This window comes from Callorhinchus milii, unplaced genomic scaffold, assembly GCF_018977255.1.
Source record: "Callorhinchus milii isolate IMCB2004 unplaced genomic scaffold, IMCB_Cmil_1.0 Scaffold3, whole genome shotgun sequence".
NCBI classification, from domain to species: Eukaryota; Metazoa; Chordata; class Chondrichthyes; order Chimaeriformes; family Callorhinchidae; genus Callorhinchus; species Callorhinchus milii.
Genome location: NW_024704744.1, coordinates 45,116,840 through 45,140,007, shown reverse-complemented (window position 1 = coordinate 45,140,007; position 23,168 = coordinate 45,116,840). Strand labels below are relative to the sequence as shown.

Sequence of the window (23,168 nt, the reverse complement as noted above, 5' to 3'; positions counted from 1 at the left end):
TTCAATTCCAACCAGCTTGAACCCAGATGTTTGGAACTTTTCATCACCATCTTGGCCTGAAATGGGATCAGTCGATTTACTATTGTCACACATTGTGAAATCCTTACTTGATAACATCCTCAGTCAAATGATGGAAATGATCTGTTTTTCATGATTGGCCCCATAACATTGTGATAACTAGGAGAAGCAATTAAGAAGCACAAAGTAATTTACTTGAAAATCTGACCAATATAACCTGTTGTAAAGACAATAGTGTAATTGTGCTCAATAAAAGGTATTTCAACCAATGAAGAGAATTAGATGAATTGCAATTAGCTTTTCAACTTTTTAGTTCGGTCAGTTTAATATGGGAGAAGTGATGTCTTTATTGGATATGAGATGATGGGTGACCAGAGGATTGTGGACACCTCAACATTATCCAATTTCCAAATGCAGACAAATATTGAGTTAATGTCCTTGAGTAACGTTAAGAATACCCTACATTTCTTGAATTTTTGTATCAGTAAAAAATTTGCTTCCAGGTGGGCAATGTGTATAAAGACTAATAAAGTAGATGCATGAAATAAAACCATAAGAGGAATATTACTGATATAACATCATATGTGTCGCCCTTGTCAATGAACTAAATAAGGATGTGTTTTGTTTTGTGAAGATTAAATCTATACTTTGTTGGTACAAGTCAACACAGACTGTGTTGCTGTTCAAGTTGCATCTTAATTGAGCAAAAAAGATATTTGAGAAAATACCATAAGTTGTAACTGATAATGAGCTTGCTGCTCAAGGACAAGACAGCAGGTTAGATCCTTCAATCCGGCTTGCTGTATAACCAAGTTCATTACAGTATTGCTATTTGATTACAGTTTTTGAAGAATAATTCATTGTTTTATTTCAGTGCATCAATTCATCTTAGTGGATCAATATGTTGAAGCAGTAATTTTTAACTTTCTATTTTTTACAAAATGAGTGACTATTACTATTTTATCCACAATTATACATTATGGTAAAAGCTGCATAACTACAGACAAAATAATTATTCCAGAACACTGCTCAACTGAGCAACAGGGTTCCATTCCTAAATTACATATTGAAAAGACATTTATTGTGCTGAATATTGGCAAAATATTGATGTAAGATCAAAGGAATATCTCTCCACTGGTTGAATAAACATCCAAACCAGCAATCAAACCTAGCACAGCAATGGATGTAGTGTTAAAGCCTCTTGTATATAAAGTAAACCTAATGAATACAACAGCAAAACTATCCAGCTGTCACATTAACCTCAGTATTAAGATGCTATTTTGTTTGCATAAATTAATCTCTATGGAACACACTGATTTTAAAATTTCACAAGAAAACTGGAGTGATGCTTATAAACTGCTTGAGCTGTGTCTTGCAAGCCACTTTTTGGACAAAAGCATGCATTTTTCATGAAGTGAGGTAATTTTAGTATATTATCTGGAATGTTGCACTTATGTTTTAAAGCTTGTCTTAACTCAACTGATTGCATGAAGTATTGTACTAAAGTTTTTATTGTTGCTCTTTATCACTCTTTATTTGGAGTGAGAGGCCTATCATGCTGACACTTTCTAATAAATTCTGTTTCTGCTTCTCACACAATATACTGCACTATGTTTGCTGCTACTATGCTTGCAGTGTCTGCTTTTTGTCTTTGTCAAAATTTGACGGCTGACTGGCTACATTTATTCAAATAGAATTAATTTGAGCAATTAAGAACCGCAAAGTATTGCAGACAGTCAACTGTTATACAATCTATGAATGATTTATTTACTACCAATCAATATGGATCTCCATTTCTGAAAGCATTTCTTGCGCCTTGTTACCAAAACCATTGCTGTTTTCCAGTGGCTGTTGTGATTTTTAGTTGTAGGAATTTATGGAATTGATTCTTACCTGAAAACTTGGCCATAGAGGTATTATATGGAGTCCTGTAGCTCAGTGGTTAGAGCACTCGCTTTGCAAGTGAGAGACCTGGGTTCAATTCCAGGCAGGGCGAAACCTTGGGCAAGTTTCCTTACCCCACACACCTAATAATAATCCCTCCAAAACACAACAATAATAAATTGATCATTTTCAATCCACGACTGTTTGTGGGACATTGCTGTGCGCAATTGGCTGCCGTGTTCGCCCACAAATATACAGTCAATTCACTTTACAGTATATTCTGTGAAGCGCTTTGGGAAGACGTGAAAGCGCTATATCAAATGCAAGGATTATTATTATTATTTATATTTGAATGATAGTCCTTACATTTGATTTAACATCTTCTGACAGCCTGCCTGTCTGACATTGAGTCCTGGACGAGAGACAACTTTCTTCAGCTCAACGTGCGCAAAACTGAGGCCCTCCTGATTGGCTCACGTCAGCGCCTCCGCACCTCAGGCGCTGACAGCATCAGCATCCAAGGCTGCACTCTCCACCTCTCAAAGCCAGTCAGGAACCTCGGGGTTCTGTTCGACCCTGAGCTGTCCTTTCTCCCTCATATCCGCGCCACAACTGGCACCGCCTTCCAACACCTCCGGAACACCGCCAGACTACGGCACTACCTCACCCCTCACGCTGCTGAAACCCTGGTTCACGCCTTTGTCACCTCAAGGCTGGACTATGGGAACTCTCTCCTCGCCGGCCTTCCCGGCACCTCCCTCCACAAGCTGCAGGTCATTCAGAACTCTGCAGCTCGTGTACTGTCCCGAACCAGACTTCGCGACCACATCACTCCCACCCTCGCTCGCCTCCACTGGCTCCCCATCCCCCAGAGGATCGAATTCAAGATCCTCATCCTCACCTACAAGGCCATTCACGGCCTTGCTCCCTCCTACCTCTCCGACCTACTATCCCCCTACTTACCTGCCCGTACCCTCCGTTCCTCTGGCTCCGGTCTGCTCCACATCCCCCGCCCTAACCGCCCTACCATCGGTGGCCGGGCTTTCAGCCTCTCAGCCCCGAGGCTCTGGAACTCTATCCCCCAGTGCCTTCACCTTGCTTCCTCCCTTTCCTCCTTCAAGGCCGGTCTCAAGACCTTTCTCTTCAACCGTGCCTTCAGCTCCCCTCTCGACTCTCTACCCTCTCCTCGCTCCCTCCCTTCCCTCTCCTCACCCTGACCGTTTCCCTCCTGCTCGGGTCCCGACCCAACTGTCCAGCCCCTTGGGACGTCCTCCCGACGTGAAAGGCGCTCTATAAATGCAATCTTGTTGTTGTTGTTCTGCGCTGGGAAGACGTCTTCACCAGGATTTCCTGTAAAGTGTAGTGACTCTGTTCCATGTTGGCTTTAAGTCATTAATGCAGCAAGATCATAGCATTGTAGGTTTTCCTTGACCGAAAAATACAAAGCTTGGTCTATCCTGTACCATGTATGATTGCCCAAATTCCTTAATCACTTTGGAGAAAGTACACTTTTTCAAGTAACTTTCATAGATGGGCTTTATAAAGCATTTTTATTCAGAATTGTGATTATTACATTAAAATGTTTTTTTTTAAGGCTTTCCTCTTATTGATTTGGTTGGAAACTAATTGTAAAACTTTGATTCATTTACATTATTTAGGCTATCCTGCTCTAATCCTGTAAAACTGAATTTTGCAGCAGAAGTGGTTTTGGTACCTCCTCTTTTTGCCTTCTCATAAAACTAATACTTGCTCTCTTTTTCTCTTTCTACTTTGTGCTTCCTCCACTCCTTTTCCACTCCATTGATAACACTGCAGTTATCCCAATTTGTCCTCGTTCAGCATCTGCCAGCCTCATTACTCAACCAACCTGTAGGAATCTTCACAATAGGATGTCTGACTGGCCAAAGGTCATAATTACAACACATGATGTCAATGGGCGTAGGAGAACAACTCATTCCCCAATGGTAAGCAGTTGTATTGCAGTTGTAATGAAGTGTAGTGCAAATGTAGTTATGTAAGTAATGTCTGTGTCAGTAGTGTGCATATTTATCTGTCTGTAAAGCCATATTTCTGTACCAAAATAAAATTCAACTAAATCTGAAGATCATTGTGAATTAAAAAATGATCAGTTGCTCTAGAACTATATAGTTTATAGTTTTGTAGGAAGTTTTTTTTTCAGGAGCAGTTTTTTGGCTAAACTTCAGCAGTAAGTGAATTAAATGATTTTAGATATAAATATATTGGAGCTTGCCATTATACCAAGGCTTCCATTTGGTTTCCCCCAGAAAACTTAAGTGTTGAATGAAATAGTTTTTCCTAATTTCTCGTGTCATTGAAGGGAAATCCTGTTCACGTTTACAATGAGTCTTCCTAAAAAATGACATTTTATTATTTTATAGAGATAATAGAAACAGGAGTAGGCCATTCAGCCCCTTGAGCCTGCTCCGCCATTCTATAAGATCATGGCTGATCTTGTACCTCAACTCCAATTACACACCGTTGCCCCATGTCCCTTGATACCCTGACCTAACAAATATCTCTATTCACATCATTCTTGAAAATGTGAATGGATCCAGCATCCACAGCCTTTTGGGGATAGAGTTCCAGATTTCCACTGCCCTTTGGGTGAAAAACTGCCTCCTGATTTCATTCTTAAATGGCCTAGCTCTAATTTTAAGGTTATGCCTCTTGCTCTGGATTCCTCTGATTGTTGGCACTCTAAAAGTTAAGTTTATGTTGTGCACATACGATTACTGTGTTTGAATCTTCTCAGTTTTTTTTAGTCATATACTTGTGCATTATTTATGAGGGAATTGTTAAGTAACTAGTAAAAACATCTCAGAAGTCAAAAAAAACTTAACATTTCACATTTCCCTGTAGGAAAAGTGGTGATGGTTGTGATCCTGCTTAGAACCATCACCATGTGAGCAGAAATTAAATGTTAGCATATAATGTTTGACAGCTGAGCAAATATTAGCTGCACAGTCTTGACAACCATACTCATTTACATTTATATTGCTAAGCTACAACTTGAATGGACTGTTCTTTCAATTTTAGTAGCTGTCAAATGAAGCTCCACTCTGCTATTTGTTCTTCACACATTTTGGATTGGACAAAATAGTCATGTTCAAATCTTTAATAAGAGTAATGTTATTTTTGAGATTAAGGTGGAATTTTGCAGGAAAGTAGCTTTTGACATAAAATTCCTCATAAAACAGATTCAGTCGATCATTTTCCTATAATATGCTGAAGATGAAAGAACACTTTTTTGCTTTTACTGCGAGTGTAACTATCAATGTATGAATGGGGGAGGACACAACAGAAAAGACGCTGCCCTAATATAACCCAACCTCAGAACCCCACTTTGTTGTTGTTAACCATGTATGATTACACAAGTTAATGGGAAGCTTACAGCACAGAAGGCCTCTCAGCTGATTGTGTCTCTGTTGTTGATTGTTTCTCCACTGAAGTATTGCGCTTTTTTTTCTCTTGTGTGAGTGGGGGTTGGGGGTAGATGTTGCCATAACCATTATTGCTCAGTAAATCACACTCTGGTTGAGTGAAATAGAAATGCTGTAAAAGTGCTGTTATTGCCAAAAGCTGTTGGTGGCACTGATGTAATCATTTTGAAAAATAACTGTAGCAAAATGTAGACAGTTTACTGAAATAATGTGTGCCAGTACAAGATGGTCTGCAGTTAACTTTTTTCCTCTTATTATTGTGGTGCTGATGACCTTGCCTTTTGAACCTCATTGTGCTGATGATATAAATGCAGAAGGTCTGGCAAGCGCCTGTGTATGATAATACTGGGAACTATGCATGTTACCAGTAAAAGCATTGGTCCATGGTACTTGTCCAGCCAGGACACAGAAATGTTATGGTTTGGGTTTACAGGAAGAACAGATCTATACCAATCATCTACAGAATATGCTATCTGCACTTCACAATAAATGCAGCAAAACGCTTTGAGACGTCCTCCTGACATGATAGGTGCGTTATTAAATGCAAGGATTATAGAATCAATGCATTACTAAGTTCTATTGATGAGTTAAGACAGGCTGTCAACCATCAAAAGTGCCTTAGATTACTGCAGGCTGGCTTTGTCCCTTCAGAGCCTGAGAGACTCTGCTAAACCTCTTTCATTGAAAGACATGAGAGCAGAGTGGACCAACCAGGACTTCAACTCAGAACATTCTGGGCCCAAGTCTGGTGCTCAAGCAGGTTACAAGTATGAGTCTTGTTACTAAATACGTTTGTGTTTTGAAAATTCTTCTGGCCTTATTATAGGTTGACAAAAGTGAAAGGGAGAAGAATATTGTCACAACTCTCCCTGTAAATACAACTGTAAAGAGGTCGCATTCTCCTTCAAATGTGAAAAGCAAACCACCAGTGCCCTCCACTGCCCGGTAGGAGAACTGCATATTTAAGCTTTATTCATTCTGCAACAATTAACTTTTGATCACTATTGCTCGCTAAGAAGACAATGGACAGAAATTAGTTATTTTTTAATTTGTGTCCCGGAGAGTATAAAGGAAGCTTAAGGGTGAAAATGTGATTAATGTATTATATTGGCTTTTCTCACAGTGTTATCAAGTATACCGTAGAGAGATTTTTCTTAATATTGCATGATCACTTCGGTATGTTGATTAAAAATTGATATGTATAGACACGTGTCCTGATGGTTAATGTTTGCTATCATACTGTTATTGAAAGAGGAGTAAAAGTAGTTGTCTATAAACGCCACCAATGGAACTCTATAACCTATTTTAATGGTGCTAGGTAATTTCCCCTTTTGAATGCTTAGTCTCGTGTTCCTGTCACATTTTTTTTTACAAATTTAAATTGTTGAGAAGTTGGTCTTTTGCTGAGCTTAATAAAAACTACCAGCAATCGATGGTTAGCTCAACTTGAAAATCAGTGATTTAAAACATAGAAAATCAAATTGGCTACTGATTCCTATCAATAAAAGAGGGAGGATGCCAGGCGCTCTCTCCAACCCCTCTCCTCCCTCCTCCCCAAGGGTCAAGAGTATCCAACCTCCTAACATTTCTCCCACAAAATACATAGTCAGTCCACTTTACAGTGTATCCTGTAAAGTGCTTTGAAATGTTTCAACGACGTGATAGGGTACTATATCAAATGCAAGGTTTATGGGACATCCTCCCGACGTGAAATGCGCTCTATAAATGGAATCTTGTTGTTGTTGTTGTTTATTATTATTTTTTGGAAAACATAGATTCCCGTAGCGTATGCTCACCTCGCAAGCAAGAGGACCCGGGTTCGATTCCCGGCTGGGGTGAAACCTTAGTCAAGTTTCCTTGTTCCACATGCCTCTGTTTACCTAACAGTAAGTAGAAACCTGATTGTTAAGTCGATTGGCAGATCGCTTTCTGGGGGTAATAATCCCCCCAAAAATAATAATTATTTGGTCACTCAATTCACAGCTGTTTGTGGGACACTGTTGCGGGAAATTGGCTGCCGAGTTTCACCCACAAAGTATACAGTCACTCCATTTTAAAATATATTGTGTGAAGCACTTTTAGACATCTGAATGACATGATGAGGCGCAATATCAAATGCAAGGATTATTAGTATTATAAGCCTATTTTAATTGATATACAAATTGATCTAAGATTTTCCCACATTTGTGATTTAATTATCCAGTACCTTAAAGCCAGCAATGCATATGAAGTTTTTAATGCTTGTAATCTTAAACATTTTTAAACTTGCACTATTCAGAAACTTATTTTTGTGAAACAATAAATTAGATTTATGTAGCGCCTTTCACGTTGGGAGGACATCCTAAGGCACCAAACTTGCATTTTGCTCAGAGCTGAACATGTCTTAGAGAAAACAAATTGTATTTGGTATTACTTTTTAAAAAAAATGTAGATTGTGTAAAATTACATTAATGTATGAAAATCACATTTTAAAGCTTTAGGAAACGGTGAGTTTCTTGTGGCCTTATTTCCCTTAGCTCAGCCGTATGGATTGCTGTTATTTTAATAGCGTGTCCATTAGTTGATCAGTGATTACTCAAGTGCGTTGATTGAAACGTTACCTTTCATTTTCATAAAGCTTACAGAAGTATCATTCTTCTGTTTATAATTACATTAAAAATGTAAGTTCATGGATTTATTTTTGTTTTCAACAGATCAGCAAACAAGGCTCCAGCGTCTGATACAAGCACACCGAAACTGCCAATTTCACCACCAAGCTCAGCAAATAATTTGCCCATTCAGCGGCCACCTTCTCCTGGAAATGTTCGTCCAAAATATGAGACTGAGAAAAAGGATCAAGCGAAAGGTAATCTGAAACCTGAAGAGAATTTAGAAGAGAAGCCGCCAATGCCACCCATTGCATCAGCAGCTAAGGTGTTGGCACCAGTGGAAGAGTCTAAAGGTAACAATTGCTGCAAGACAATAAGTGCTGTTGTCTTAATTGAGAAATGCACAGCTTTAAAACGTCCACTTTTTCATACCTTCTCTGTGATTAGAGACTGCCGTTGCCTAACTTGACATCTGTTGCTTTTATTTGTACCTTATATTGTCCATCAACATGAGTTATTAAAAAAAAAATCTGTGTTGCGACCATTACCACATAGTTGAAGGAGGGAACAACAGCGGTGCTCTTGCTAATAGTGCTCAGTCAGCACTATAAATGCTTCACAGTATAAACGTAACTGAGGTATTTACTTACTATTTTTTGGTCAGACAGGTGTCTGATGCATGCAGAAACCCATCACCATGCTTAAAAGTATCCAACCAAACAGTTCCATGAAATATTTAATAGAATGGATTGCGCACTCTTTCCCTGGAGGGGTGTTTCCTGGGCGCACATACCACCCTCAACCACCCACGCTCATGTCCTGCAGCCTGAAGCGCATCAAGGACACTGAACTTCCATCCCCCTTCTGAACCCTAATCTCATAGTTAATCTTTTGAGGTCCTGATGCGAAGTGATGGCACCAAAAAGATAGCCTTTGCGCAGATGTCCAGATGCTTCTCAAGGGTGTCCATGATCAGATCTGTCATCCTGGACCTGGTTGCAGATATGAGCCTTCTCAGGAAGAGCCAAGTACCACCACCCAACCCAGCCTTCTGCCAAAAGCTCGCCTTGTCTGGAAAAGATGGGGCAAGCTCTTGGCAGAAGGTGAAGTCCGTCTTCTCCAGGGAGCAGGGCTGCACTTCTTCATAATTTCTTGTGCATTTGTGTGTCAATGGGTTGACTGACAGGCTCACCCCATCCTGGCCAGCTAGCCCCTTTGGACTACGTCAGAGCTGTACATTTTGTTTGGAGAAACTGCCTCCAACCAGTGTACTGTGTAATTGGTGTTGCTCATCAGGGGCCAAGGTAACTTCGGATTTAAGTAAGCAGCATCTTTACCTGGCTTGAGGTATCTCAGGTCTCCCCCAATGATGAAGACATTGACTTACTCGCACTGGGTTTCTACAGTAGAAGTATACTATTTATTATATTACTATTTGTTGTTATGTTACCAATCTATTTCAAGGAACTTTCAAATGCTAGCTTGTCTTACTGGTGTTTGTTTAATATGAATGACCTAGTTTCTCCAGATACAAAGAGGCTAAGCCAATTGCACAAGTATAATATGTCTGTTCTCCAACTTGTGTTTTAATATGCTCGCTGTTTATATATGATGATTACATTGAGACCATCTGTACCTGTTCATATAGAAGCTCCTACAACTCTCCCATCAGCATCTCCTGGGAAGCTCATAGCAGGCACAACTGACCGAGAGGAAGCTACAAGACTTCTGACTGAGAAACGGCGTGAGGCTCGGGAACAGAGGGATCGGGATGAAGAAGAAAAGCGAGAACAAGAAGAAAGGGAAAGGTAACCTAGATTAGCATCTTAAAAGAAAAATTCCCTGTGTACACGTCAATAATTGTTTTTTAACTACGGATAGATATTCTAAACCCATGCTGTATTGTGGCGAAATCCTGGCTACAACATTGCTCTTCATGCAATGAGTCCTAGGTTGGATTATATCACCGGCGTGTAGGGTGTGTCTAAATCAGTTGCGTGCACTATGCATCTAAAGCCATCGTTATTGTGATCACACAAAACCTTGGTTTCCTTAACTGTACCAATACTGAGCAATTCCTGTTATGAATGTAAATTGAAACCTTAATGTTGGATTAACCTCCTGCAGCACAGAGAGCGACACTTGAGCAGAGCCACTGGAGCTTCAGCATTGCTCTTTAGCCACTGCTTTTATTTGTTTAAAGTTTTGCTTTGTCACCGCAATATTACACATCACATTATACAGGCAGGTCAACACACAGGCTAAACATTTTATTGGTAACTGAATCGCTGGGTTTAGCAGGACCCTGCTGCTTGGATATGAAATATATTATTTAGCAACATTGTTAGCAAGTGTCAAACGCGTTTAATATGAAGTAGATGCGCCAAGCCCGGCCCACCTATAACCTTGCTGACTTGGTTTATTGCTATTGGCAAGTATGGTTTTGGAGATCTGCTTGTAACGTAAGGAGCTGGGTCTTTCAATTAGTATTTTTTATTAAAAAAAATTACAAATGATCCTGTAGGGGTGAATTTGTTACTCTCTTCTGGTGTGGTATAGGGAAGAGAGAAGAGAGGTAAGCACAGTCTCTGGGGCTTACTGGCTCCCAAGTTGACATGTCTAGTAATAGAATATCAGAATTGAGTGATCCTCAGTGTAATGATGATCTTAGAAATCCAGTTCTGAGCCAGTATTGCAGGACACCTTTGCTGATGGACCAGTCAGCCTGACTTGTTTGTGGGACTTAGAGGAGCAGAACAGAAGGCTGTCCCTAATTTGGGGTGGGGATTCTCCCATGTGACTCTTGTTATCTCCCCCCCCCCCCCCCCAGTCAAAACCTAAACTGATGAGCTGGTCCTAGTTCCACAAGCAACAGGAAGCTGGCCAGTGTTTGCAATTGTTGATTGTACAGTTTTAATTAATCTTCAGCAATGTGGACCCTGGGATGTCCAGCCTTAGCTTTTGGGAACCCGCACATTATGTTCCAGGATTAGGTAAGCTGGAAGTGAGTCCTTCTAGGGGGAAAGAGTACTCACTCCATACCAAACAAACAGACATTTACAAACCTCAGTAGTTTTCTGATCTATGATTTTTCTTCAGTTATCTGCCACTGTCTCACACCTCAGGCCACCGAGACCCTCACACACCCATTCATAACATCCAAGCTCGGCTATGCAAACTCCCTGCTTGTCAGCTTCCCCACATCCTCCCTTAATAGATTGCAGATCATCCACAACTCTGCAGCCAGTGTCCTCTCCCGCACCAGGCTCCGCGACTCAATATCACCCCCATCTTTGCCCAACTCCACTGGCTTCCCATCACACAGAGCATACAGTTCAAGATCTGGTTCTCACTTTCAAAACCCTCCATGGACTTGCTCCTCCCCTACTTCTGCAACCTCCTAACCCCCTACCAATCTGCCCACTCCCTCTGCTCAGCGCGCTCCGGCCTGCTCCACGTCCTCTGGCCTGCTCCACATCCCCCGAAATTGGCGGACGGGCCTTCAGCCACTTTGCCCACACCTCTGAAACTCCACCTCACAGTCCCTCTGCCTCGACCCCTTCCTTGCCTCCTTCAAGACCCATTTCAAGACACTCCTCTTCGATCGTGCCTTCGGTCACTCTCTTCCCCCACCCTCCCTGATCCCGACCCCAGCTCGATTCCGAAACACTGATTGTCCAGTGCCTTGGGCTGTCCTCCCGATGTGAAAGGCACTGTACAAATGTTGTTGTTGCTATGGCCAGAAGTATTCATGTTTGTTTCAATGTAGGCTAATGAAGGAAGAAATGCTTCGCCGAAAAGCTGAAGAAAGAGCCCGTCGTGAAGAAGAGTCTCGTAGACTTGAAGAGGACAGGAAGCTTAAAGAGGAAGAGCAAAAAGTTGAGGATGAACGTAAACATTTGGAGCAAAAAGCTCAGAAAGAAAAAGAAGAACTTGAGCGCTTACAAAAGCAAGTGAGTGTTCAACCTCTTCCCATTGTGAGCATCAAAAACATTGATGTTTTGCAGTTTACTATCATTCCACTTCTGAAGTTTTGATTTTAAAAAAAGGTGTGATTTGAATATAGACTATTGACAAAAAGATATTCAATTATTTGCCTTTTCTAAAATCAGCGGACTTGATTTTTGTTCAGGGCCAAGGTTTCCTAATGAAAATTAGGGTAGAGAGGGCAGGGGACGCAGCAACCTTAAGCTAGCTGAGCAGAGGGACTACCGAGGAGTGGGGTGAGAGAACATAGGGGTATATGGCATGAAGAGATTTATGGGTGAGCACCTTGAAATCTTTCCACTGGAGCCAGGTGAGGACTGGTGTAATGAATGTACAAAGATCAAGGTGATGGGCCTTAAGGTTGTCCCTTGAATGTGCCATTTCAGATGCATTTAAAAGTAGTTCCAGAAATGTTTTAGATTCAGATGCTGAAAATGCAGTTAGTGTCGTCCCTTTGTTCACACAATCCATTGCTTCATTTCCAGAAAGAGGAAGAAGCTCGTGCTCGAGAAGAGGCTGAAAAGCTAAAATTAGAGCGTGAAAGGCACTTTCAGAAAGAAGAACAGGAGCGTATGGAGAGGAAAAGGGTAAAGGGGCTCACTCTGCAGTTACCTGCTGTATATATACATTAAGGTTGCGAACAGCATGATTAAAACTCTACAAGTTTTGTGCCCATCGTGTGATGAATGCCTTTAACTTGCATCGCAATAATTATAATGTGCAGTATGTTTTCTCCCAAACTGAGCCTTATAACTTGCAATATGGTTCACTGAACATACCATAGACCTTGCTGTAAGCCAGACTGTTTATCAATTTTTTTGCAGTTAGAGGCAGTGATTTTATTGGTTGTGTTAAATATCAGAACAGTGTGAGCGAAATAGTGGTTTTATCAAATCTTTCTGAAACCAGAGAGGTGTTGAGGTCTTAACTGAGTACCATGTATTCATTATTTTCTGCCATACATGGGATGGAGTTTGAATGCTTTCATTGTCTGTTCTCTTACCTGGGCCAGGTGTCGTGGTAGGTATGTCAAGGGTGCTCCATATACCTGACACGCTGAGATGCCTAAACTCAAGTGTGGTAACTGTGACAAATTGCTATCAATTTTTTTAAAAAATCTGATTCCCATGTGTGTTAATCATAGTTGCCTCCAAGATGACTATTAACTGTGCAATTCATATTTGAATTGGAAACTTTGTAGATTAAAAGTAGTTTGTATGTGACATGAATTTGTATTTTACAGCGACTTGAGCAAATTATGAAAAGAACAAGAAAATCAGATGCTTCTGAAAAGGTACAGGAAAACCATGAGCAGTATTCAATGTTATGAGCAGTTTTATTTTACTTCAATAAAACTATTCTTGCCTAGTACTCACTCAAACGTGTTTTTCAGAAGGATAACACATTACAACCCGTTGTACAGAGAAATGGGGAAGTACCCAAAGTCTCAACCCTAGAAGAAAAAGGTATGTTTACTACATACAAGATTGAGTTTGCACACTCAACCTCACTAAGCAAGTCAGAAACCTGGGTATCTTGTTTGACCCTGAACTGTCCTTTTTCCCCCACCTCCGCGCCATGACCGGCACTGCCTACCACCATCTCCGCAACATTGCCAGACTCCGCCACTGCATTAACTCAGGCTGCCGAAACCCTCACCATGCATTCGTCACCACAAGGCTTGATTACGGGAACTCCCTCCTCATCGGCCTTCCCAACTCTTCCCTTCACAAGCTGCAGATCATCCAAAACTCTGCAGCTCATGTACTCTCACACACCAGGCTCTGTGACCCTATCACTCCCACCCTCGCCCGACTCCACTGGCTCCCGATCCCCCAGAGGATCGAGTTCAAGATCCTCGTCCTTACCTTTAAGCCATCCATGGCCTTGCCCCCTCCTACCTCTCTTGAGCTGCTGACTCCCTACGAACCTGCCCGCTCCCTCCATTCATCAGACTCCGGCCTGCTCCATGTTTCCCGCTCGACCCACCCTACTATCGGTGGCCGGGCTTTCAGCCTCTCTGTCCCCACACTCTGAAACTCCATTCCACGGTCCCTTCACATCGCTTCCTCCCTTGCCTCCTTCAAGGTCAGTCTCAAGACCTTTCTCTTCGACCGTGCCTTTGGTCTCACTCCCACCTCTGTCTTCCCTTACCCCTACACCACCCCTCCTCCATGCTCGGGCCCCGACACCTGACTGTTCAGCACTTTGGGACGTCCTCCTGACGTGAAAGGCACTCTATAAATGTAATTTTGTTGTTGTTGTAGCTGTAATGATCTGTTTTGTTCAGTGGATTTTAGGGTCATGCATTAGTTACGCAGAGTATTTGGGGTTTTGACATAGTTTCCATGATTCACTGAAAGAAAATTAAGTAGATCGACAATCAACGCTCAGTGAGGTCTTGTAGTTTGGTACCTGTGCTATTACCTCTGGTAGTTTAGCTAAACAAAATGTTCTACATGACTGGTGAAATTAAACTGTTAGTTTAAAATTAAAGATAGATGTAACTGCAAAATTGCTCACATAGGTTTAAATCTGAAAGATTTTTGAACAACTCATATTAATAGTATGTGAGTTAATAGGTACAAAAGAAGAATATTTCATTATAAATTTTCTGAGCTGAACAAGCGTTTTACAGTCCACTCGTTACTAGCTCCCAAAGGAAACTTTAAATGCAATTTAAAAACAACTTGCATTTATATACTACCCTTCACATAGAATAATGACTTGGAGTCCTGTACAGTGGTGAGGTTGGATGCTGGGGAGATGAACCTAGGCGTGGTCTAAGATAGGATTTCACATGAAATTTAAAGAGATGGTGGGAGGAAGGGATTGAGGAAAGGAGTTCCAAAGATTAAAGGCATAATGGCTGAAGGCGCGGACACTGATGGTGGTACGGAGTGGGCAGGTGGCAGTGGGACTGTGTTAAGTGAGCCAAATAGTCAGACAGATGAGTGGGATATATTGGTTTCTAATAATAATCCTTGCATTTGATATACGTCCTTATCATGTCTTCGAGACATCTCAAAGCACTTCACAGGATATACTGTAAAGTGATGGTCACATCCTTCAAGACTCGTCTCAAGAACCCCCTCTTCAACCGTGCCTTCGGCCACCTCCCCAGCTCGGGTCCGAAACACTGATTGACCAGAGCCCTGGGATGTCCTCCCGACGGAAAGGCAATATACAAATGTAATGTTGTTGTTGTACATATCGGAAGGATGTCCAAAGGTGTTGGACAGTCAAGGATTTGCACCCTTATGGTTGGGACCAGGAGGGGATGGAGACAGGGAGGGAAGGGGGTAGAAGTGTGACAGAAGGTGTGATCAAGGAGGAAGGTCTTGACATAGGCCTTGAATAAGGCGGGGGAGAGGGTAAGGAACTGTGGGATGGAGTTCCAGAAGTTGAAGGCCCAATCGCTGATGGTGGGGTGGGCAAGGTGAGGGACGTGGAGCAGGCCAAAGTCTACTGTGTACTCAATTGACTGGATATTGTGTGGGCGATTCCCGCAGAATGAAAGCTTCGGCAAGTTTCCTTACTCCACACGCCTGATAATTAATAATCCCTCAAAAAAAATTGGTCATTTCAATCCACGACTGTTTGTAGGACATCTCTGTGCACAATTAGCTGCCGCGTTTTACCCACAAATATACAGTCAATTCACTTTCCGTGAAGCGCTTTGAGACGTCTAGGAGATGTGAAAAGCGCTCTATCAAATTTGAGGATTATTATTATTTCATATAATAATTTTTTTAAAATAAAAGCAGACTTCAAAATTGGCAAAAGTGGAAGCAGTTTAAAAGATTTAAACTTTTAAATACTTTGTGTAAAATTACAAATGCATGTTAATTGAGTGTATAAGAAGCTAAGTTTATGTTTGGCTTACCATTGGAGGGGGAGTTGCTTACCCATATCTTTTTAAGTTTCCCAAGAAAATAGTCAACCAATTTTACTCAAGTTCTACATGATATAGTGGAAACGTTATTGCTTGGTTATTTCACTACATCCTGTGAAGTGAATACTTGTGCTATTATAAAAGTCAGAATATTGTATTCTAGAATATTGTAGCAATTTTCTGTAAAGCACTTTAGAGACATTTTACATTATGCATTATCTCAAATGCAAGATGCAGTGCTTAATTTTTCACACTGCTCCCCCTTTTGTTCAGGCATTAGTCGGACATCTGATGAAAAGGATGAACTGCAAATTACATCTTCATCTGGAGACCGGCCCAAAGAAGAGGCAGGAACACAAGAGCTTGGCAATAATGGGGAATTCACATATCGTGCTGAAACAGATATTGAATGGTAAGGACAGGACTGATTTAATGGAGCAAAATGCATTTTCGCTAAGATTTAGTAATACCTCTAGAATTTCAGGCCAAAATGCTTTATTGTGTATTATAGGATATTATTTCAGTAACAGTGAATGACTCTAGAGAAATTATCTAATGATGGAATATTGTAGCACAACTTTGTCAACTAGTGTCAACTTTGCAGAAAGTCCATCTCCTGCTCCTGGATTCAGTATGATCCAGAGCTATAGACTTGAATCATTTGCATCTAAGGTGGCCTTCAACATCAGAGAGCTCAGCTCTATTCTGTTTTGGAGTAGATGTCTTCATTTCCATCTTAGACTCAGTTTCCCAATGTTCACCTGCTTTTATCACACTTTTATCACACACAAATGTTCTCCCTTTTATCACACTCAGGAGTGGCCGTGTCTTTATTCGCATAACTGTTGACAATTTCTGTCTATGAACCCCTCCAACTTTGGGACGTCCTCCTGACGTGAAAGGCGCCATGCAAATATAATTTGTTGTTGTTTAGGGCAGAGTACAGTACAGAACAGAGATTTCTTTCGAGAGCCCATTTGCCTTACACAATTATGGATATAGAAATGAAATATTTTCTTTGAATGGACTAGAATCTTGATTACACTGTAGCTGTTGCATTGCCTTCCCTAGTTCACAATGAGATTGATCGTAATGTAGCCCACTTAATGTTCCTCTTTCTACACATTGCTTGATATGACATTCCTGTTTGTTCAGATGACTTTGCTGATCCATGTGTATTTTGAATAATTTTCTAGTCCTGCTGCCATTGGAAAAGTACTTAAAGAGAATGGAGTTTCTGAGCAAAATCAGAATTTTGAAGAGATCATTGACCTCCCAGTTGAAACTAAATCTACCAAACAAGCCACAGGAGCTGTTAGTGATGGTCAAGGTGATGGTGCAATTTCTGTGAATCCAATTATTGCATTTGAGGAAAATAGATCATTGGAGCTATTATCCAAAGTAGATGGTGTTTCGTCTCAACAAACGGCAGGTATGTGGTTATCTGATACTTTTATCAATCTGAACAGTTAACTAGAATGTTAAACCCAGCTGTTTGGGTGATATAAGGGTACAGTGTGTGGAGCTTTTTGGTTCTGTACCGCAAAGTTAGAAATGGGGCCAATAGAAAATTGCAGAAGTACTTGCCAGAAGTTGCGGGGAAATTTGCCCGGCTTTGCAGGGGGTAGTTTGGTGTTATTGAGAGATGCATTTTATTGCCAACCTACATTTTTTCATTTCATTAACAAAAACTGAATATGAAGAAATAATACGTATTAGATGGTTCCAAAGAAAAATTATTAATGCTCTCTTAACAAAATGCTCATAGACACAAACACACTCACAGACACACACACTGTCATAGAGACACACACACAACCACAGAAAGACAGACGCATACATTCACAGACATGAGAAGACATACACTGAGACACAGTAATACAGAGAGAGAAACACGCACTCAGAAAACAGGGAGACAGACACAGATACACAGGGAGACAAACATAGACACAGAGACACACTCAGAGACACACAGAGACGCACTCAGACACACAGCGAGAGAGACACTCGCAGACACACAGCGAGAGACATACCATGAGACACACAGCGAGAGAGACATGCGCAGACACACAGCTAGAGACACACTCGCAGACACACAGCGAGAGAGACATGTGCAGACACACAGAGAGAGATGCGCGCAGGCACACAACAAGATTCCATTTACACAGTGAGAGACATGCAGACACACAGCGAGAGACACTCGCAGACACACAAAGAGAGACGCGCGCAGACGCACAGAGAGAGACGCGCGCAGACACACAGAGAGAGACGCGCAGATACACAGAGAGAGACGCGCAGACACACAGAGAGAGACGCGCAGACACACAGAGAGAGACCGCGCCGACACACACACAGAGAGACACACGGGCAGACACACACAGAGGGAGACACGCAGACACACACAGAGAGAGACACACGCGCAGACACACACAGAGGGAGACACGCAGACACACACAGAGAGAGACACACGCGCAGACACACACAGAGGGAGACACACTCGCAGACACACACAGAGGGAGACACACTCGCAGACACACAAAGAGACACCATCTCAACAGAGGGGCCTCGGGGTGAGCAAAGCCTATTTCCCACTTGCACTGCGGACGTCTGGAGCCACTCTGGCAGCCTCAAGTAAACAGCCAGTAGCCGCTTTTAGAGGCCCAGGGCCCTGAGCACACTGTTTGTACAGGTTTGTAGCGGAGGCACTTTTCTATTGACCCAGGTTATCAATTGTAGCTTTGAGCATGTTATTCACAACATGATGAAATCTTAATATCCTCTGTGCTATTTGTGGGACGTACTGAGCATATAGGTTTTTCCCACAAGTGTGACAATTGCACAAATCTTCAATTGGCTAAGTTTGAGTACAGATTTTAGTCCTTCACCAGATCACTGTCTAAAAATCATTTTCAAAGTAAAATTGAACAAACCAAATCAGCCCCAAGCCTATTAAGTACAGGACAGGATAATAACTTTGTGAAAATTATCACATACTGCATCATTTTTCTCCTTCCCCATTGTTTTTGTAAAATCGAGGAAAATTCTAACTATTATTTGAACAAATCATTACTCCCAATATACTTTAGCTTTCATTTTACACAATAGCCAGCTTTGAATCAAAGGTCATGCCTGAAAATCCTCCCAACACCTGTGAGAATAATACGAACGTGGTAGGTAGTGAAACACTGAGATTTTTTTTTAGACACAAACTGAAAATTCTTAAATTAAGCCTTAATTTGTAAGACGGTTTTCAAATTAAGACTGAATTTAGGAATTTTCCACAATTCTGCACAATCTTTAAATTTTAACACATTGGTCTTGCAAACTAGGATTGGCTGGAATTTCAGGCCTAAAATAATCAACTGAGTAAATGAGTTCTTACCATTTATAAAGGGAACTCACGAAGATCTGGGTGTATAAGCAGGTACAACTAGAAAGAGAAATAAAATGGCTTTGAAAATGTTTTTGTGAGTTAAATGTGCAGTATGTCATCTATGCTTTGTCGGCATGGAGATTTGGATATTGTAAAGATAACCGCTACTTCATTTTAGGGGCAAGGTGTGGAGCCTGGATTTCTGAGGAGTTTTATTGCTTCCCAAAATATTTTTAAAAATTTAAGATTTCAATAAATTATGTTTAGCCCAATCTAAGATCTAGGCCTTCTTGTGCTTAATATGTAGGATTTGAATCTTAAGTATTTTTGTATTTCTTAAATAATTTATGGCTGTCATTTTTTTGTGTTTCTCTTCCAGAAGTGATTTGATCGTGTTGAGTGGAAGTAGTTCAGGAAGCACATTCGTAGCACGTGGATTATTTTCACATATTGAAGGGATTGCTTTGCAGGCATCTTTAGGATCAAGCATCTTTTTTAAAAAAGAACTAAAATCAAACCATGACAGAGAAAATGATACTATATTCACAAGACATGGGTAGACACAAACTCACCTTCCCAAACTGAACAGCTAGTTAATTCTGACCTCTTGATTAATCACGCTTCATGTTCTTTGTATATAAACGGCTTTTTCAACATCCTCCTTCAAGAAAATGGTGTGATATGTATAGTAGGACAGGGAATGAGAAAGGTAGATTTGTGGTGGTGAGGGGCTAATGGGCAGGATTTCAATGGTGTTATTCATACTGTACTTTAAAATTAGCAGTGCTTTTTTTAAAAAATCTTACTCAAATAAGCCTCGCTGTGTTGCAAGTAGTTGCAAAAGGTGGCATTTATAGAATTATAAACCTATTAGTGGTTTAAACATAGCACAGAGAACACTGCAAAGGTCGATGTAATGTTCTAACACTAAGCAGATGTCTTTTTCTAGAATCTTCACTGTTGCCTCCTATACTGAAGGTTTTTTTTAACAGCGGGTACCATAGAAGAAGTGTTGAAAATATTGCATATTAATTTGGGTTAATGGCAATTCTGTGAATGATTAATACATAAAATGCCTGGTTTACACAGGTTGGTATTTATTGCAGGGAAACTTCATTTGGTAAATTAATTATGTCAATGAAGTAACTCAGATAAATTGACTATATATATGGTACTAATTCAATTTGTATATGTTCAAACAGTTATCTTATGATCTGATCAAAAAGACAGAAATTTAAACTTGGTTGTGTATAAAATTCTACTTAAATGACACTAAATGAATTTTAATTGCCTTATCAGATCATGAGACTAATTTTAAAATGGATTTGTGAAGTCTGTGCTTTTGCTCGTTTCAGAGCAGGAAAACTTGATTTGTACCTGGAGTTTCAGAGATGGCATTCCTTCTATGTGACTTTCACATGCTGTAGATCTTGAATCTCAAACCTAACTCCTTTGCAACTTTCTGCACCAATGAAAGCTCATAATTCCCATCGCATATGTTTAGGTATTGCTGCTACTGAGCATGACTGTAAAACCTTGCACTTTGGTCAAACTTTTTTTCTCTTAAATACTACTGAAATTATTGTAGACAAGTTAATTGATGACATTCAGATGTCAAGTTATTTTATTCTAGATATTACACTCTCATGCAGAAGTCATTTTTGCAGTTGATTACTGAGTTAAATGAGTTGTATTAAATAGATTTGTTCTGCAGGGTGATGTACATTTTATGGTAAGAGCCTATTTCAAAGCTTTGAAAACCGCCATCCATCCACAGGTATAAGAGAAGCCATTTGATGGTTTGTTCAGTAATAAATTGTTGTACAGCTGCAGACTTGTATTCAAATTCTTGTATTCTGTATGATTCATGTCTGCTCATGTCCATGTGCATAGAAATTATTTAAATATGGGGGAAATATTCTGTCAATTTCTGTAGTTTTGTTTTAATCTGTATAGATTGTGTATAAGAGAATTCATTGGATTGATTTAATTTTTTAATTCTAAATCGGTATGCTGTTATAAAATGGTTCATGTTACACCCAACTGATATGGACAAGTGATTTATTGCTGATTTAATTCTACTCAAAATATTTGTTGTTCTGAATTTTGTTTTGCTAGTAAATGCGTAGTTACTAAAGAAAATTATGGAGTTAATTTAGCAGATTTTAGGTTTTAATTTGCTATTCCTTACATACTTTTAACTCTACAGACCTTATCAATTTACTTGTTTTGAAGAGTGTAATTCTACTGAGCAAAGTGGTTTCGGTATGAGAAAATACTTTAAACAGTAAAATCTGCATATAGTTTACATTTAATGAATTCTGGAGTTTAAAGAAAAGCATTTTTCCCCCCTCCACTTTTGTAGTTTTAAAAAGTGGCACTCATTTTGACACAGACAACTTTGATAAATTGCATAAAAATATGCATTAAAATAAATTTCTGGAACTGGTATGCATTGTCTCTTCATTATTTCTATCTGAACACATCACACAACTTTTAATTGTTGATTTTTTGAACCATTTTGACAGATAAAATTGAATTACAGATTTGTTTAATAAAGAACTCTTCATTGTGTTGTATTCATTGGGATTGTTTCATTTTGTGTATGGTGGATTGCTCTTCTACAAAACATATCTTGAATGCAAGCTCTTCTCTGGTCAGGTAGCACTTGGGAGTATATTGCAGTTTGGACCAATATGACATGAAGCAACCCAGGTAATGGATTTTCTTGTTCTCCTCAGCCTCAACATTTCAAGACTTTGTAGAAAGAATAATGCTTTCAGATGCACTAATGTAGAAAGGCAAGAGGGTATAGGTTCAGAGTTGTGAAGGGCAATGTTAGGATTGGCATCAGGATGTACTGTATTTCTCCTCAGAGTAATCAACAGCTAGAACAGATTTCAAGAGAGAATGGTTGAGGCTGGATTCAAGGTTGAGGACTCTGGTGGGGGAGAGGGGATGGAATTAAATATAATGGAGGCAGGTAATTATACTAGTGGCATGGGGAAAGAAGAGAAACCTGGATTCTACTTTTTAAAAACATTGCTATGCAAAGACTTCTGTTGGAAAGTACACGAGTGCAGATGGATATTGATTTAAGAAGGGAGCAGGATGTGATCTGATGCATTTCAAGTCAGCCGCCTGAGAGATACACAGATGAAAAATGATTTTCAGGGTGAGGTAGTGAAGGGTGGCCAGTGCTGAACATGTCATGAAGGGTTAAAATGAAGGAAGTTTACCATTGTTCAACTGGATTGTATAATGAATAATTGCATGGTCTGGGATGTAAAGATTTGCGAACTAGGCATTTACTTATAAGAAGTTTATTGAAATCCTTATCCAACATAATGAACAGAAACTGCAATTTCATATACATATCAAAGCAAATACTAAAAACTATAAAAAACTATAAAATTTAGTGTAGTTCTTATAATGGTTTTGAAATAATTTTAACAACTTTATTTCAATTTGGTTCACTGCTAGAAGTGTTATACTTCGTTTGACACTTACTATATCTCTTGGCAAGTAACAAAATCTGCAACTTGATCCAGGGAGTTTTTTGTACTATATACTGTGGTTTGATTTGCAATACTGCTGAATAGGAGTTAAAACTCCCTCTAAAGGGGGCTTAAACTGAGCAAGGTGTCAGAAGTGCTTGTGTCTATATCTGAAGGGTTTGAGTTTAAGCCCTGCACTGGGATTTGAGTTCATGGTCCAACTGACAGTTCAGTACAGTGGAAAAGGCAGTACTGCATTGTTGGAGGTTCTGTCCTGTGAATCAGATATTAATCTAGGTTTTGGATGGAGAAATGCACCCTGCTTAACTAATTCCGGAGAGTGTTAGGCACAAGTTAAGCGAGAGTCGAGGTTTGGGGCCCCCCAATGTGTGTTTGAGTTCAACCAGTTAAACCACATAGCTTGATATTGAGAGCACTGTTAAGCAAACTTCTCATTGCATGTCC

The 23,168-nt window shown here is 40.2% G+C and overlaps 1 protein-coding gene across 12 annotated transcripts in view; it reads left to right on the top strand.

Moving 5' to 3' along the window:
• map7b (microtubule-associated protein 7b) overlaps positions 1–21,651 on the top strand; it is a 90,500-nt gene extending 68,849 nt beyond the window's left edge. For 9 of the 12 annotated variants that reach the window (XM_042332950.1, XM_042332945.1, XM_042332944.1 and 6 more), the window contains 11 exons: positions 3,718–3,866; positions 6,190–6,308; positions 8,057–8,304; positions 9,600–9,759; positions 11,721–11,904; positions 12,424–12,525; positions 13,182–13,232; positions 13,332–13,404; positions 16,107–16,245; positions 17,030–17,265; positions 19,586–21,651. In XM_042332950.1, coding sequence (XP_042188884.1) covers positions 3,718–3,866; positions 6,190–6,308; positions 8,057–8,304; positions 9,600–9,759; positions 11,721–11,904; positions 12,424–12,525; positions 13,182–13,232; positions 13,332–13,404; positions 16,107–16,245; positions 17,030–17,265; positions 19,586–19,596 — 1,472 coding nt within the window. In that variant the 3' untranslated portion in view covers positions 19,597–21,651. The remainder of the gene's footprint in view (positions 1–3,717; positions 3,867–6,189; positions 6,309–8,056; positions 8,305–9,599; positions 9,760–11,720; positions 11,905–12,423; positions 12,526–13,181; positions 13,233–13,331; positions 13,405–16,106; positions 16,246–17,029; positions 17,266–19,585) is intronic. The other 3 variants (XM_042332947.1, XM_042332948.1, XM_042332946.1) reach the window with 3 other exon arrangements.
• Positions 21,652–23,168: the final 1,517 nt, after the last annotated feature.